This window comes from Schizosaccharomyces cryophilus, assembly GCF_000004155.1.
Source record: "Schizosaccharomyces cryophilus OY26 unplaced genomic scaffold supercont4.1, whole genome shotgun sequence".
Lineage (NCBI taxonomy): Eukaryota > Fungi > Ascomycota > Schizosaccharomycetes > Schizosaccharomycetales > Schizosaccharomycetaceae > Schizosaccharomyces > Schizosaccharomyces cryophilus.
This window is the reverse complement of record NW_013185624.1, coordinates 370,148-383,358: the sequence shown is the minus strand read 5'-3', so window position 1 is coordinate 383,358 and position 13,211 is coordinate 370,148. Positions and strand designations below refer to the sequence as shown.

Sequence of the window (13,211 nt, the reverse complement as noted above, 5' to 3'; positions counted from 1 at the left end):
TTTATGATCTACTCAGTACTCAGCTATTACCAAGGTTAATAAATAAGTAAGGAGGGGTTACTTGAAGCTCTTCAAAACAAAATGTATTTCTTCGGTATCCTTTATGAAAGAGTGGTATTTTCTCCTTTCCATTGACTTGAAAAAGCCATGTAAACAAAGAATTTCGCATACATAAACATAAACAAACAAATACGTAAAGTGATTTCTTTTGTCTTCAATAATATATAATATAATGGACCTGTTTCGATACTTTTTTTAGTTTCAAAGGAAAAAAAAATAAATAAATTGAAAACATGAACGATCAACGCCTTGACCATGGTTCAAGATGACAAACAAAAGAGTTCAGTCTCATAAGAAAAGTACAATGAAAAAAGCAGAAACAGATTCATTCATTCATCAAGAGAAAAACCACCAATTAAAGAATGTTTCTAAAATCTTGTTTTTTTTTTTCCTTTTCACATCGCCTACTATCGTCCATTAGAATGATATACATCGTTTTAACGGACAAACGAATATGATAATGTGAATTGTTGTGCAAGTACTTTTTGAAGCCTTTTTCTCAAGGAAAAAACATAAAGTTTCTTTTTGTTTATCGAACAAAGGCGTTCATTTCGAATTCTGGCTCTAAAATTAAAACCGTCCTCACTGTATGAAACAGACGCATTTTGGGCATACAGACCAAGCAGGTAAACACTAGCTCATAGATTCATGAACTTGAATTATATGTTGACACATAAACTATTGAAAAAGGGATGGTGAGCTTCAGATGAATGCGACAACATGCAAAAACATTAAATCGTAAACAAAGTATATGAGGAAATCTCTCTTTCAGTGAAAATACCTAGGACAATATGTAGAAAGAAAAAAAGAAAAAAATCGCTCGTGCGTAAGAGCAACTGCTTTCACACGCCTTTTTTTTTTTGGATTTATTGGTGTTTCTTTCCTATAAACAAATCTTAAAAAGTACAAAAACATAATCTTTCGGAAAATTCTTTCTAATAATGTTAAAGGAACAAATTCTTTCAATTAATTTTGTTTTTTTAGCCTCTCCCTCTGCAGAAAAAATAGAGCAATAGGAGAAATTCAGCAAAATGCGATTTCATCAACGAAAATCACTTGAAAAGGATTTCACTCTTTAGCAAAATATAAAATAAAGAAAATAATGAAATTGAAAAGAATTAAAAAACTTGAATCAAATTTTGCGTTTTCCTGGCATGCTCGACTTTACCAAACGCTTTCTTAAAATATTCAAAGGCTTATGAATCCATTAGAAACGAAACGTATTTTGGCTATTCAGGTATTTTTCAAATACAAAATTTAAAAAACTAATCAAAAAGTCGTCTGTTTGTCACGGTTACGTTGGTAATCGTTCTGCTACATTTCCATTACAACTTTTGGGCTGGGATGTGGATGTCATTCCCACTGTAGAACTGTCAAACCATGCAGGTTTGTTTCTCCCATACAATGCTGTGCATAAACTCTGACATTTCCAGGATACCCGATTGTTAAAGGAAGAACCTTAGAAGCTGCTCAAATCATGGACTTGTACGAGGGTGTCAGCCTTGCTAACCCAAGTGGATACGAGTGTCTTTTGACTGGATATTCTCGCGGAATGGAATGTGTAAAAACCATCTTCCAAATCGCTAAACTTGTAAAGGAGAAAAACCCGAATGCCTTTTGGGGTAGGATATTTCAAAAGTTTTGCTACAACCAACCTTCATACTGACACTTTTTTTAGTATTGGACCCTGTTCTTGGAGATAATGGAAAACTGTACGTCGAGGAAGTAATTCTTCCTCTATACCGTTCCATGCTGCCTTATGCAGATTTAATTACGCCTAATGGATTTGAGGCCGAGTATGAGTTTATTCTTTTTATAGGATTATCTAACAAATATTTCCTAGGGTCCTAACAAAAATGCCTGTGAAATCATTAGCGTCTGCCTACGACTGTGTTCAATTTTTGCACAAAACATATCGTATCAAGCAAGTCGTGATTTCCTCATTTTTGGCGATGGAAGGAAGCACCAAAAATCTTTATTGCTTTGCTTCTTCCATCGAGTCAAAGCCATTCTATGTGAAGATTCCTTTCATTGAAGGCTTCTTTTGCGGTACCGGTGATTTGTTAACAGCGCTTCTCGCAGCTCACATTGCTTCCAATGAATTCAAAGACGAAACAGACCCGTTCAAAAAGGCTGTTGAAGTTTCATTAAACTCAGTGCATGAAGTTGTTCAACGAACAGCTTCTCGAATTAGCTCTCTAAATGTAAAAAACTATCACCCAGCGTACGCCGAGCTGTCGATAATAAAAAGCCAGCAAAGCATACTTTCTCCTTCGTTGTTATTATCGGCTACCTACTTCGAATAAAGTTCAAATCATCATCTAGAAGCTTTCCTTTTCCATACGAGGATCGCTATTCCTTTTATATTTTTGGTCTTGTTTACGAATTTTCCTATTTTACTTAGTAATCTAATATGAAAAACTTTATATTTAAATTTATTGAATTTTCAGTTCTCTTTTCTTGTTACGTTTGATTCCTTCTTAACTTATGATGACTTTACATGCTTACCAAGACTAACCCAGCTTACCATCCACCATGCTCTCGTTAGACTATAACAACAGATTTATTCACGATCTTCTGACAGAACGATTTCAAACGTAAGAAAAGAAATAAAATATACTTGAAAGCTAACCCGTAAGTGACAATCCGTCGTCAATTGATCAAGTTGTCACGGATTTCGACGGAGTGACCTTTCATATCTCCACTCCAGAGTCCAAAACGAAAATTTTAATTAGTTTGTATATGAAATGCTTCTCTGAATTGGTTAATTACGGCACTTTGGATCTACTCAACCAAATCTATGGCCCTTACGTCCATAGCCCTGTTGAGACTGGATACAACTTTAGTATCGTTATCGATTTGGAACAATTACCATCTACCCAAGAGGAAAGGGAGCAACTGATTATTTCTGCTTCTTTGTTAAAGCGAAATGCACTTGCTGCTCCATTCCATAGTGCTTTTGCTAAGCAGGCAGAGTTGGCTGAAATGGTAAAGAAAGACCCCGAAAGTACTGTTTTATTGAACAAGCAGTCAGTTTCTCAAAACTACATGGCTATCCATTACCGTGATGAGGAAATGATTGTCTTATGGCCCGAGCACGATCGAGTCACTGTCGTCTTTTCCACTAAGTTTTTGGAAGAAGCAGACAGAATTTTTGGTAAAGTTTTCTTACAAGAATTCGTGGATGCCCGTCGCCGCCCTTCTATTCAAACTGCTCCACAAGTTCTATTCTCTTACCGTGAGCCTCCTTTGGAAATCCGTAACGTTGGCGGCATCCAGAATGAGGACGAAGATAGCGGGTTCGTAACCTTTGTTTTATTTGAACGTCATTTCACTCCTCAAGTCCGAGAAGACTGTATATCGCACATTCAAATATTCCGCAATACATTGCATTATCACATTAAGGCATCCAAGGCCTACATGCACCAACGCATGCGCAAGCGCGTTGCTGACTTCCAAAAGGTTCTAAACCGTGCTAAACCTGACGTGAAAATCGAAAGGAAAACTGCAAGCGGTCGATCTTTTGTACATGCTTAAACGGTGGAAAAATACCTATCTTTGCAGGCTTTTTTTATATTTGCTTATAAAGGAAAGTCTGCATCACTTTTGTTTTATCCATTTTTGCTTGTGGAATTGTCCAAGAAAAACCCGCAAGCTGAAAAAGTTTCTCCTACTTTGTTATAGTTTACCTTTCCACGAATTTTGATTACGCGCTTATGTATTATGTGAGCTGAATTCTTTCTTTCTAATGAATTACTTCCATCGACCCTTGTTTGTAGAGATTAAGCTACGCTACAAGACGGGTGTATAAATTGAAATAAATTCAATGTTTTTTTTTTAAAAACTCTGAAATCTCTTTCATCAAAGCAGATACAATTCAGTATTACTTTCTTATATTTGTATTACGCATAGAAAACATCCTTTTTTCTTTCCTACTTGCAATTTATTGGAAACAGGTGTGAAAAGCCATGCTGCTTGCAGTTCTCAAGGACGTAGTAATTCACATAGGAAAAAATGTACAGGCCAAAGGTCAAACTTACTATTTTTATTAAGTTGCTTTATGCACGTTTGAAAAAGTAAAAGAGGAGTTCTTGATTCAATACTGAAACAACCGTTGCAGAAACCCTAGAAAACATCATATTATGTATCACGATAAACCCTATTAATCTTCTCTTATTATCGGTTGATAAATATGTTTTGTCAAAATGTCTATAGAGAGTTGACTGTATAACTGTGATACGGAACTCTACATTTCACGAAAAGAAAGTCGACGGCGATTATCGGCTTGATTTCCCTCATATTTACGCTTTCTTCTTCTGCTTGTTTCTGTCGAGTCATCTAGATCATAATTTACAGAACGAGCATTGGGACTTGTGAGAGAGGAGAGTGAGAATAAACGATCTGATTCTACATAATCTGAACGACGTCGTAAATTTGATCCAGTAGTTTTCAACAATCCGTCGAAGCCACGTATTATATTCCCTGTCCCTGATGTCTTCTCCAGATAGTTTCCTTCTAACTGATACAAGGAATCTTCTACTTCCATCAAGGAAGATTCCAGCTCGTGACGCTTTTCGAGCATTTCGTGTAATTCCTTTTTACAACTTTCATAGTACGAGGGATTGGCTATTTCATCCTAAATGGTTTCTAGGTAAGTATTCTCAGAACAAGACATGTTAATCGAGGGTTGAGTACGGCTAAAAGACCATATTTTTCTCGCATTCCTATTGAACTAATGACGAGAGTGTTACTATTGTTTCTACTTACATTTTTTTTAGATTTTATACTGGAATCAGACATTGCTGTACAATGTTGTGCACAATCAATTCTGACCTTTAAGACCAAGCCTAGTTCCTAAATTTTTTCTTTATATCAAACTTTAAAAGGATCTACTTCTCTGTACTTCCTTTTTCTTTCTTATGCAGTTTCGTTGGAGTCTTGAAGTATTTTTCTTAAAGAGAAGAATATGATATCGTAGTAAAGCAAAAACAAACATCTCTTTTTCTGTTGTAGTATATCGATAGAAGTATAATCATAAAAAAGTGTGTATTCTATTTTAATGTTGTTTATGAATTGAAGGTTTGTAGTTCATTCCCTCCAGGTTTGTTTGTCCTTCATGCCATATTCGTTGATAAGTCAATGGTTTTTGCAGTAGGAACCAATTGCCAAGGCTATTGAAAATTATGAAAGGAGTTGAAAGTGTACAGCTCTTTTTTCTTCTGATTCCATCACTTGGATTTGCACTTAAAGGCACATAACAAATACATATAGGCAGTACTAACACTGACCACAAGGGATAGTAGATTTCACAAAAGATAAGATACTTGATCACAAAAAGTATGTCAAGAAACATGTAAATTTACAAGCTTCTTATGACCTTTTGAGAGAGCAATTGAGTTTTGACTAGCAGTTGTCTCGTGCAGTCCGAAGACAAACTTTGCGACGTTTGAAAGAATTAGTTATTTTCAATAAAAGCTCATGAATGAAATCCATAGAAGCTCATAGGAGAGATTTTTGTAAGGAAAGACGCCTTAGTGTGTACCTTAGCGCAGGAACCATAGACAGAAAAGACCTGGTCCTAGTCCAACTTTTGTAATCTCAAACACTTTCAAACCATTTTTACTCAATTTTGGTTTCCTGAAATCGATTCTCCTGGAGTCGGAACACTTGCATCATTTTCTTCCTCTCATCCAATGCATTCGGTTTGACTTTTTGGACTAGAACGCTGTATTTATATCGATCTTTTTTTATGAAAAGAATTTAATACTTAATTTATTCTCAAGATTGCTCCTTTTTCTCCTTTATTCATGCCTGCTATAGATAATAAACGTCTTCTGCGTTTGTTACCAAAATCTAAAGAAGAGCATTCAGAATGTGTCTCTCGACTGCGGTATGAGGTAATGTTGGACAAAGTTGAATCAGATGGAGAAGGAAATTCTCATGTACGTCCGTATATTTGGAGCATCTTGTTGAACTCCCCCCCTCGTAGCGCTGATGAATACATTCATTATGTACGTCAAGGTCCTTCTCCTATGGCTCAAAAAATACAAAACGATGTATCTAGAACCTTAGTTGTTGAGACGAGGTTTCACTCCCGCGTATCTCAAGCTTCACTTTCCCGTTTATTGAATGCCTATGTCTGGAAACGAGGTGCCATCTACGTCCAAGGTATGAACGTACTCGCTTCTCCTTTTCTATATGTTTGCAAAAGTGAAAGCCAAGCATTCCATCATTTTGATCGACTCTTACAGCGTGAGTGTCCTCAATACGTTCTTCCTAATATTGATGGAGTACATAGAGGAGCTAAGGTAGGTGCTTCTTTTTTCTCTTTTTATTTCTAATTATTATTGCGAAAGCTAATCCTATTAACCTGTATTAGCTTCTTGATAAATGCCTTGAAACGGTCGATTATCCTCTTTATTCTCATCTTCTTTCTAAAGGCTTAATTGCCAAGCTGTATGCTCTACCTTGTAAGTAGATATGATTGATTATTGTCTTTTGTCTTTGATCAAAAGAATTTTATTTTTTCTTAAATGATCTGTGCTCTGTTTGCTAACATTTTAGCTATCCTTACTTTGAGTGCATGCACAGCACCTCTGTCAGAAGTATTGGCAATTTGGGACTTTCTGTTTGCCTATGGAACCCATCTCAATATTCTCTGTGTTATTGCACAGTTACTTCTGCTTCGTGACCAACTGATCAATCATCCAAGGTATGTAAAAAAACAAACCAGTGATCGTGGTATAGAAAGTACCTTCCCGAAACTGATCCTTCCTTTTGAAACAAGAATGAAATCAAGGAATGTCCGTTATTTTCCTTCTTTCAATTCATCAATTTCCTTCAACTTTTGCTTTTCTTTCTGTTCACTCCGTTTCACTATGTATCGGTATCTCCCTTTACGCATACTAACAATTAGTCCTATGCATATTTTACGCACTTTTCCCGAGTTAGACGCTGAAAAAATAACGGGACTAACCGTTGTCCTTATAACGAAAATACCGCAGGAACTATATAATCTTTTAGCGCGTCATTCCTGGGATCCAGAAGCAGGCATAGTGATCGACCGCTTAGAACCAAACCGACATTAGGGTAGGGTACACTAAGGAACCAGTCACGCTGTATATGACAAGAAAGAAAAGAGGCAGATTAACTTCTTTAGCACACACCTCTCACTCGCGTTGCACCTCAACCAGAAAACAACAAATTTAAGTCAAAATGGGTCGTATGCATAGTAATGGAAAGGGTATTGCCTCTTCTGCTTTACCCTATGTTCGTTCTCCTCCTGCTTGGTGCAAGGCTGATGCCGAATCTGTTGTCGATCAGATTGTCAAGTTCTCCAAGAAGGGTATGTCCCCTTCTCAAATTGGTGTGACTCTCCGTGACTCTCATGGAATCCCTCAAGTTCGCTTCATTACTGGTATGTTTAAACAGAGAGAAAAAAGAATAGCGAGAAAAATTTTTTTGCTATAAAAACCCGACTTTGGAAAATGAAGATACTAACCCAACTATAGGTCAAAAGATCATGCGTATCTTGAAGGCTAATGGTATGCCCTTTATTACTTAGATTAATACGCCTCTGCTTGGTTCTGTGTGCTGACAGAGTGATAGGTCTTGCTCCTGAGCTCCCCGAGGATCTCTACAATCTTATCAAGAAGGTAGGTTATCACACAGACAAACCTTTGCAACGATTGTCTTGATTGTTGCAATTTTTCTATAGTTACTAACGATTGCAGGCTGTTACCGTCCGTAAGCACTTGGAGCGTAACCGTAAGGACAAGGACTCCAAGTTCCGCTTGATTCTCATCGAGTCTCGTATCCACCGTCTTGCCCGTTACTACCGCAAGGTCGGTGCTCTTCCTCCTACCTGGAAGTACGAGTCTGCCACTGCTTCTGCTTTGGTTGCTTAAGCTTATCGGCGTACGGCGAAGTGAATTCTTGGTTGAAATTTGCTTTTGGGCTTCAAAATAAGATTGTTTCATAAAAATTCTGCAGATTGTAAGCCGTGCTTGGTAACAGTAAGTATTATTCGAATAGATCGTAAATAAAGAGTAATGCAAACTCAATGTTAAAGTATAAATAGAATGAACCATTACACACGTGTTTGTAAACATTGTCTAGCTGTGTAGAGATATGTCCGTGAATTTTTGACTTTGTATATATATGTAAACAAGGGAGATAGATGACTTTTACCGTTAACAACTACCGGAAGTTTCATTAAGGATAGCAGCATATTTACGGGGTGTTAGCCCTTAATCGTCTCTTTCCTTTCTCTCTTTTTTTGGTTTTTTTTTTTTTCCTTCTTTTGTATACTATAACGTCTATGTTTTATTGCATTTCGCGAAACTGCAGTAGAATGAAGATAGCAAATTAGACACCTTTTTTTTTTCGTCTTTCTTTTATTTGCATCAATGATTATGGGAATTGCATATTCACAATTACAATTGCGTTTTCATATTCTTTTTGCTTTTGTTTTGGTCTTTCTTTATTATGTTTTCCCAGTTGTTTCTTATGATGTTTCTTTCTTAGGTCCTTTTGTGGGATTCAACTATTTGTCAGAGCCTATTGTTTCTGCTAATACCTCATATCAATTATATAAACAGTATAGGAATGGGTCGTGGACTCTAATATCTTTACCACTTCCTTCTTTCAACGATTTTTGCTTTACCACTATTCCCGATGACAATAAATCCTACCTGCCCATTTTTGACCGATTGAATTCTTCTATAACTGTCCACGAATTATTTTCCAATACTTCTTATGAGCTCAATTCGCATAATCATTCATCTACCTCTTCTCATTTGCATTCTATTTTTTGTGATGATTATTCCCCTTTTCTTTACGGTTTAGTTAATGCATCAAATCTGTCTACTACCATTACTGAACTTTACCGGTGGAATTTAACAGATCCGTTTTCTGCTGCTGAATATGTATATTCTTTTAATGGTAACGTCTCTTCCGTTCTGCCAACAGCGAGCGATGAAATTGCTGTTTACGGGAATTTTACACGTAGTACACCCTTTATACCTACTGATCAGATCCAAATTGCAAAGGTTGGTTTTCGTTCTTCTACTTTATTATCCGAAAGCTCTACCAGTACTTCTGTCATGGATTTATCTTGTTATTCAGACAATTCTTTGTTTATTTGGGATGTGTCTTATCCAAATTCGGTGTCTCTTAATTCTTGGGCCCTTTACCAAATTGAATTTTATTCCATCCGAATCTTTACTGACGATATAGTTTCCTTTTCAGCCACCTCGTTTCATTTGACTAATTCATATGATAAACCTGTACCTTTGACATACAAACCCGCTGATAATTCTAGCTTTATAAGCTGTAGTTTCAATTGTTCCCTAGATTCATCGAAACAATACCACGATTTCTATTTTCCTGAAGGTTGGACCGATTATGAAGTAAATGTGCATCTTTACAATGATGCTCCTGGTGCCGATTTAGTCGCTGTTAAGGGTATTCAATTTTTTCAAAAGAACGCCGTCTCTTATTTTGATAATTCCTTTAATCAAGATGCCTGTCAATTCCCTGGTTACAATTCTCTTTCAAAGCATACCGGGATTTGGAAACCTTCTACGCAGAATGCTTCTATGCCTTATTGGATTTCATCTCCTTCTTTGGAAAATGCTACCGCTACATTCATACCAAATATAACGTACTCATCAAATGTTTCATTGGATTTAATGGTCCCTGGTTGTCATTACGATGATACTTGTTCTTATCGAAATGATGCGGTTGTTAAAGTTCATTACGCTGAGAATGCGTCTCCAAGCCAGAAGGTGATCTCTCAGCGGTATTCTTATAATAAGTATATCAGAGTATACAGTGGTTTTGTGCAAGGGTCTTCTTCTTCCTTTCGACCTTATGTGGAAATTCTGCCTTTCAATAATAGTAGCTTGGTTGCTCATTCTCTCCGTTGTGAAGAAAATATATGGGACGAAACTAGTAAGGGTCTTGTTTTTCTGTCATTTTCTCATCCGAATAATTCTATGAGACCAAGCAACATATTCACTACTGATGATATTTCAAGCGAGTTTGTGAACGCAGTTCAAAATTGCTCTTTAGGTATATGTATTGGTGGTGACTTTAATTCGAAATATGGAAGGAATCTAATATATATAAATTCGTCTAAAGTACCCAAGTCGTTTCCAGGCTGGGGCATGGACGGAGCGGTTACGGATATACTTGACTATGGAGGTGTAATGTATATATCTGGTTTATTTCAATCACTTAGCGATCAAAGTCAAGTTTTGAATTATGTTGCTCAGTTCAATAACGGTATTTGGGAACCTCTTGGTTTTGGCACTAATGGTGCTGTTAGACGCATACGCACTAGTATCCTTTATGAGTTGGGACAACCTGTTACATATATTTCTTTTCAAGGTAATTTTAATACTGTTTACAACAAGGATAACACGACATTAACGGTGGATGGGTATGCTTTGTGGAATCCTTCGTCGCAAAGCTGGCTGGGAAACACTGACCTGAATCCGTATTTCTCTGGAACTCTTCAAAGTATTGCTACAAAAAATGATTCAACGATAAGATTAGGAAAATTAAATGCGCTTGCTGATTACTCAACGAATAGTATCATGTACTTTTCGACTCCTAAAGCCGCTACTTCTTTTGTTCCTGATTATCTGCGCTATATCCCTTCAGATTTGCACCTTCAATCGGTCACAAATTTTTTTCAAAACACTTCAATGGTTATTTTGGCGACCATAAACCAAAGCACTCAAGATAATACAATTTCAAAAATTTATATGCTTAACAAGACTGGTGTTTCATTCCCAAAACAAATTTTGGAATCAAATGAGTCAATTTCAAAAGTTACTGCTATTGCAGATGAACTTTACATTTTATTTGGTGACTATAAGGATCCTTACCTTGAAAATGGCCATTATCGCGTTTTCAATGCTACCGCTAATACGCTTGTAAATACCACGTATCTAACCAAACTTCGTGGTAAAATTGATACCATTTTACCATCTTATACCCAATGTTCTTTTACTCTTTTTGGAGGAAATATAAGTACTCTTGACAATAGTTGTCAGGGACTATGTCATCTAAACTCCGTCCAAAAAACGTGGCAGCAAGTACAATACAATTACAGCCGTGGTATTGTACACAGCATGGAATATATGAACGATGAACACACTAAGCTTTTAGTCGGCGGAGACTTTTCTTTTGAAGATGGAAGAAAAGAATATTTGATGATTTATGATACTGAAACTCAAACTCTGTTTCCTTTTTCAAAAGATCTTTCTATTTTGGGCCCAGTATATTACACAGCTAGATATCCCACCAGTGCATCCTTCAATACTTCCTCATTTCTGTTATACGGGTATAGCACTAGGCCCAACGTTCCCTACTTTATTAGTTTAGAGGGGAGTGAAATCGAAGATATTTCCAATGGACTATCATTGAATCAATCAAAAATAAAGTCTTTGGGTGTATTCGACGTTAATGCATTTCCTGATGTCCCAATGAATGGATCAGTTGCTGTCGTATCAGGACTGCTTACTTTAGAAAACCAAAATAGGGTTTCTGCTGCTTATTTATTCAATAATACCTGGTTTCCATTGTTGACAGCTGTTGATGGAAATGGCGATGTACAATGTATTGATGATGTTGTTGTACAGTTTTCAACATTACCTACTATTCGAACAGTACATCCTCCGAGACCCGACAAAAGTGTCAAAAGCACGCGCCACGTTGTAATCATCAGTCTCTGTCTTAGCATGGTTGTAATGTTTTCCATAATGTTAATAGCTACTATGTTTGAGATGGTCTTTTGCTTTTTGCATCCACACCCTTTAGCTGTTGGTGATTATGCTAATTATATTCAGTTCGAGGAATCATAAACCCATGAAAAGTTTATGAGTCAACTGTAATTCATATATTTTGTTAATTTTACTTGTTTCGTACTAAATTCGTTCTTTTGGTTAAATTAATTCGCTTCTTTTTTCGTTCATTTGAAAGGTTGATTTTTGTTCATAAGATGAAATTAAAAAAAATATTTCATTACATTAAGTTTGTCTTTTCACAAGTAGAATAGTAGTACATGCATCTAATGACCGTAGCAAATAAATTCGTAGGGCGTCAACCTTTTCATTTAAGAAGAAAGCAATTGTTGAGAGCTTGGGGATTTTAACCGAGGAAATTGACGGCAAAGAAATGTAGGACAAGACTTGAGAAACAAAACTCTAGAAAGGCGCTATAGAGGAACAGTTAACAGCTGAAGGAAAAGCTTCTATACCTGAAACTTTCAAATTAATTCTACTTACCGTTTATTTGAGGTAAAAGGAGACCACTTGGACTTTTCATCCTTTTCATCTTGAGTAGTCAAACTCATACGGAACCCGACAGTTATTACAAATTGACCGACACAACTAATAAATCCAGAGAGAAACGAGTTGAAAGGATAGGTTCCTACGAGAACAGCATAGATGAATTGCAATCCACCCAGAACAACGAGAAAAGCCAAGAAAGAGTCAATGATTTTTAAGGAAGAATTTGTTTTTTTGTTGTAAGAGGCAAAGAAAGCATCCAGAGAAGAAGCATTAGTTACTTTTGGTGCCATATTGGTTTTGGGGAAGGTGGAGTTGGTAAAGGGATTAGTTGGTAGGTAGAGGATAAGTGAAATGTAGAGAAAGTGAAAGTTCAAGAGAAAATGAAATATGTTATTCTTTTAAAAAGATAACTTTCAATGCTTAGGAAATGACTATAACGAAAAGAGAAGCGTTATAGCATCGTTTAGTCAAGACCCATCCAAAGGGTGCAACTTTTCACTTGATGAAATAAATAATTGAATAATTTTAGCTCTGAATATTTTACTATGTATTCTTTCGTTAATTTCGTTAGAAAATGAAATTTTAGTAAGGCCTCATGAACCATGAAGTTGACGAGCATTATTCGTTTACAGAACTGCGAGAACAGGATGTAGAGTTTATTTTCTTTTCTTTTTTTCAAAATCACATGGCTCTTTAAGATGGAAAGCTCTGAAACACGATCTATTCATCATAAACTTAAGACTCTATCATAAACATAAAAGTTTAACAGGTAGAAGCTATAACTTTTGCGACAAAAAAACCAATTTATCTTAGAAAGGATAAAAATTTACCTTTGGCTTACCTTGTCTA

At 36.3% G+C, this 13,211-nt stretch overlaps 7 protein-coding genes across 7 annotated transcripts; 5 read left to right on the top strand and 2 right to left on the bottom strand.

Annotated features, from left to right (window-relative positions):
- The first annotated feature begins 950 nt into the window (after positions 1 to 950).
- SPOG_03742 (pyridoxine-pyridoxal-pyridoxamine kinase) lies at positions 951 to 2,414 on the top strand. Its single transcript, XM_013166006.1, has 5 exons — positions 951 to 1,297; positions 1,338 to 1,446; positions 1,494 to 1,682; positions 1,739 to 1,856; positions 1,904 to 2,414. The coding sequence occupies exons 1-5, from the start codon at positions 1,259 to 1,261 to the stop codon at positions 2,364 to 2,366; spliced, it is 918 nt and encodes a 305-aa protein (XP_013021460.1). The 5' UTR covers positions 951 to 1,258; the 3' UTR covers positions 2,367 to 2,414.
- A 103-nt stretch (positions 2,415 to 2,517) lies between these two features.
- Positions 2,518 to 5,057, top strand: SPOG_03741 (ARP2/3 actin-organizing complex subunit Arc34). Its single transcript, XM_013166005.1, has 2 exons — positions 2,518 to 2,657; positions 2,700 to 5,057. The coding sequence occupies exons 1-2, from the start codon at positions 2,596 to 2,598 to the stop codon at positions 3,595 to 3,597; spliced, it is 960 nt and encodes a 319-aa protein (XP_013021459.1). The 5' UTR covers positions 2,518 to 2,595; the 3' UTR covers positions 3,598 to 5,057.
- SPOG_03740 (NuA4 histone acetyltransferase complex subunit) lies at positions 4,006 to 5,676 on the bottom strand. The gene is made up of 2 exons (XM_013166004.1): positions 4,828 to 5,676; positions 4,006 to 4,696 (listed from the first exon to the last, which is right to left on the bottom strand). Exons 1-2 carry the CDS (start codon positions 4,858 to 4,860, stop codon positions 4,307 to 4,309), a joined length of 423 nt encoding a protein of 140 aa, XP_013021458.1. The 5' UTR covers positions 4,861 to 5,676; the 3' UTR covers positions 4,006 to 4,306.
- SPOG_03739 (two-component GAP Cdc16) lies at positions 5,580 to 7,229 on the top strand. The gene is made up of 4 exons (XM_013166003.1): positions 5,580 to 6,368; positions 6,440 to 6,530; positions 6,625 to 6,772; positions 6,977 to 7,229. The coding sequence occupies exons 1-4, from the start codon at positions 5,868 to 5,870 to the stop codon at positions 7,146 to 7,148; spliced, it is 912 nt and encodes a 303-aa protein (XP_013021457.1). The 5' UTR covers positions 5,580 to 5,867; the 3' UTR covers positions 7,149 to 7,229.
- Positions 7,156 to 8,155, top strand: SPOG_03738 (40S ribosomal protein S13). The gene is made up of 4 exons (XM_013166002.1): positions 7,156 to 7,477; positions 7,572 to 7,604; positions 7,669 to 7,715; positions 7,794 to 8,155. The coding sequence occupies exons 1-4, from the start codon at positions 7,276 to 7,278 to the stop codon at positions 7,965 to 7,967; spliced, it is 456 nt and encodes a 151-aa protein (XP_013021456.1). The 5' UTR covers positions 7,156 to 7,275; the 3' UTR covers positions 7,968 to 8,155.
- Positions 8,156 to 8,239: 84 nt separating this feature from the next.
- Positions 8,240 to 12,073, top strand: SPOG_03737 (cell polarity factor Rax2). Its single transcript, XM_013166001.1, has one exon. It carries the CDS (start codon positions 8,469 to 8,471, stop codon positions 11,931 to 11,933), a length of 3,465 nt encoding a protein of 1,154 aa, XP_013021455.1. The 5' UTR covers positions 8,240 to 8,468; the 3' UTR covers positions 11,934 to 12,073.
- SPOG_03736 (oligosaccharyltransferase epsilon subunit) lies at positions 12,055 to 12,667 on the bottom strand. The gene is made up of 2 exons (XM_013166000.1): positions 12,357 to 12,667; positions 12,055 to 12,286 (listed from the first exon to the last, which is right to left on the bottom strand). The coding sequence occupies exons 1-2, from the start codon at positions 12,650 to 12,652 to the stop codon at positions 12,220 to 12,222; spliced, it is 363 nt and encodes a 120-aa protein (XP_013021454.1). The 5' UTR covers positions 12,653 to 12,667; the 3' UTR covers positions 12,055 to 12,219.
- Positions 12,668 to 13,211: the final 544 nt, after the last annotated feature.

Bases quoted from the DNA above. Each gene is read 5' to 3' on its own strand.
- SPOG_03742 (XM_013166006.1), top strand. From the start codon at position 1,259: ATGAATCCATTAGAAACGAAACGTATTTTGGCTATTCAG. The intron at 1,298-1,337 runs GTATTTTTCAAA...CTAATCAAAAAG, and splicing joins AACGTATTTTGGCTATTCAG to TCGTCTGTTTGTCACGGTTA. The intron at 1,683-1,738 runs GTAGGATATTTC...CACTTTTTTTAG, and splicing joins AAACCCGAATGCCTTTTGGG to TATTGGACCCTGTTCTTGGA.
- SPOG_03741 (XM_013166005.1), top strand. From the start codon at position 2,596: ATGCTCTCGTTAGACTATAACAACAGATTTATTCACGATCTTCTGACA. The intron at 2,658-2,699 runs GTAAGAAAAGAA...CTAACCCGTAAG, and splicing joins CTGACAGAACGATTTCAAAC to TGACAATCCGTCGTCAATTG.
- SPOG_03740 (XM_013166004.1), bottom strand. From the start codon at position 4,860: ATGTCTGATTCCAGTATAAAATCTAAAAAAAAT. The intron at 4,697-4,827 runs GTAAGTAGAAAC...GAAACCATTTAG, and splicing joins GTATAAAATCTAAAAAAAAT to GATGAAATAGCCAATCCCTC.
- SPOG_03739 (XM_013166003.1), top strand. From the start codon at position 5,868: ATGCCTGCTATAGATAATAAACGTCTTCTGCGTTTGTTACCAAAATCT. The intron at 6,369-6,439 runs GTAGGTGCTTCT...AACCTGTATTAG, and splicing joins GAGTACATAGAGGAGCTAAG to CTTCTTGATAAATGCCTTGA. The intron at 6,531-6,624 runs GTAAGTAGATAT...CTAACATTTTAG, and splicing joins CAAGCTGTATGCTCTACCTT to CTATCCTTACTTTGAGTGCA.
- SPOG_03738 (XM_013166002.1), top strand. From the start codon at position 7,276: ATGGGTCGTATGCATAGTAATGGAAAGGGTATTGCCTCTTCTGCTTTA. The intron at 7,605-7,668 runs GTATGCCCTTTA...ACAGAGTGATAG, and splicing joins GCGTATCTTGAAGGCTAATG to GTCTTGCTCCTGAGCTCCCC. The intron at 7,716-7,793 runs GTAGGTTATCAC...TAACGATTGCAG, and splicing joins TCTACAATCTTATCAAGAAG to GCTGTTACCGTCCGTAAGCA.
- SPOG_03737 (XM_013166001.1), top strand. From the start codon at position 8,469: ATGATTATGGGAATTGCATATTCACAATTACAATTGCGTTTTCATATT.
- SPOG_03736 (XM_013166000.1), bottom strand. From the start codon at position 12,652: ATGGCACCAAAAGTAACTAATGCTTCTTCTCTGGATGCTTTCTTTGCC. The intron at 12,287-12,356 runs GTAAGTAGAATT...GTTCCTCTATAG, and splicing joins CCTTTTACCTCAAATAAACG to CGCCTTTCTAGAGTTTTGTT.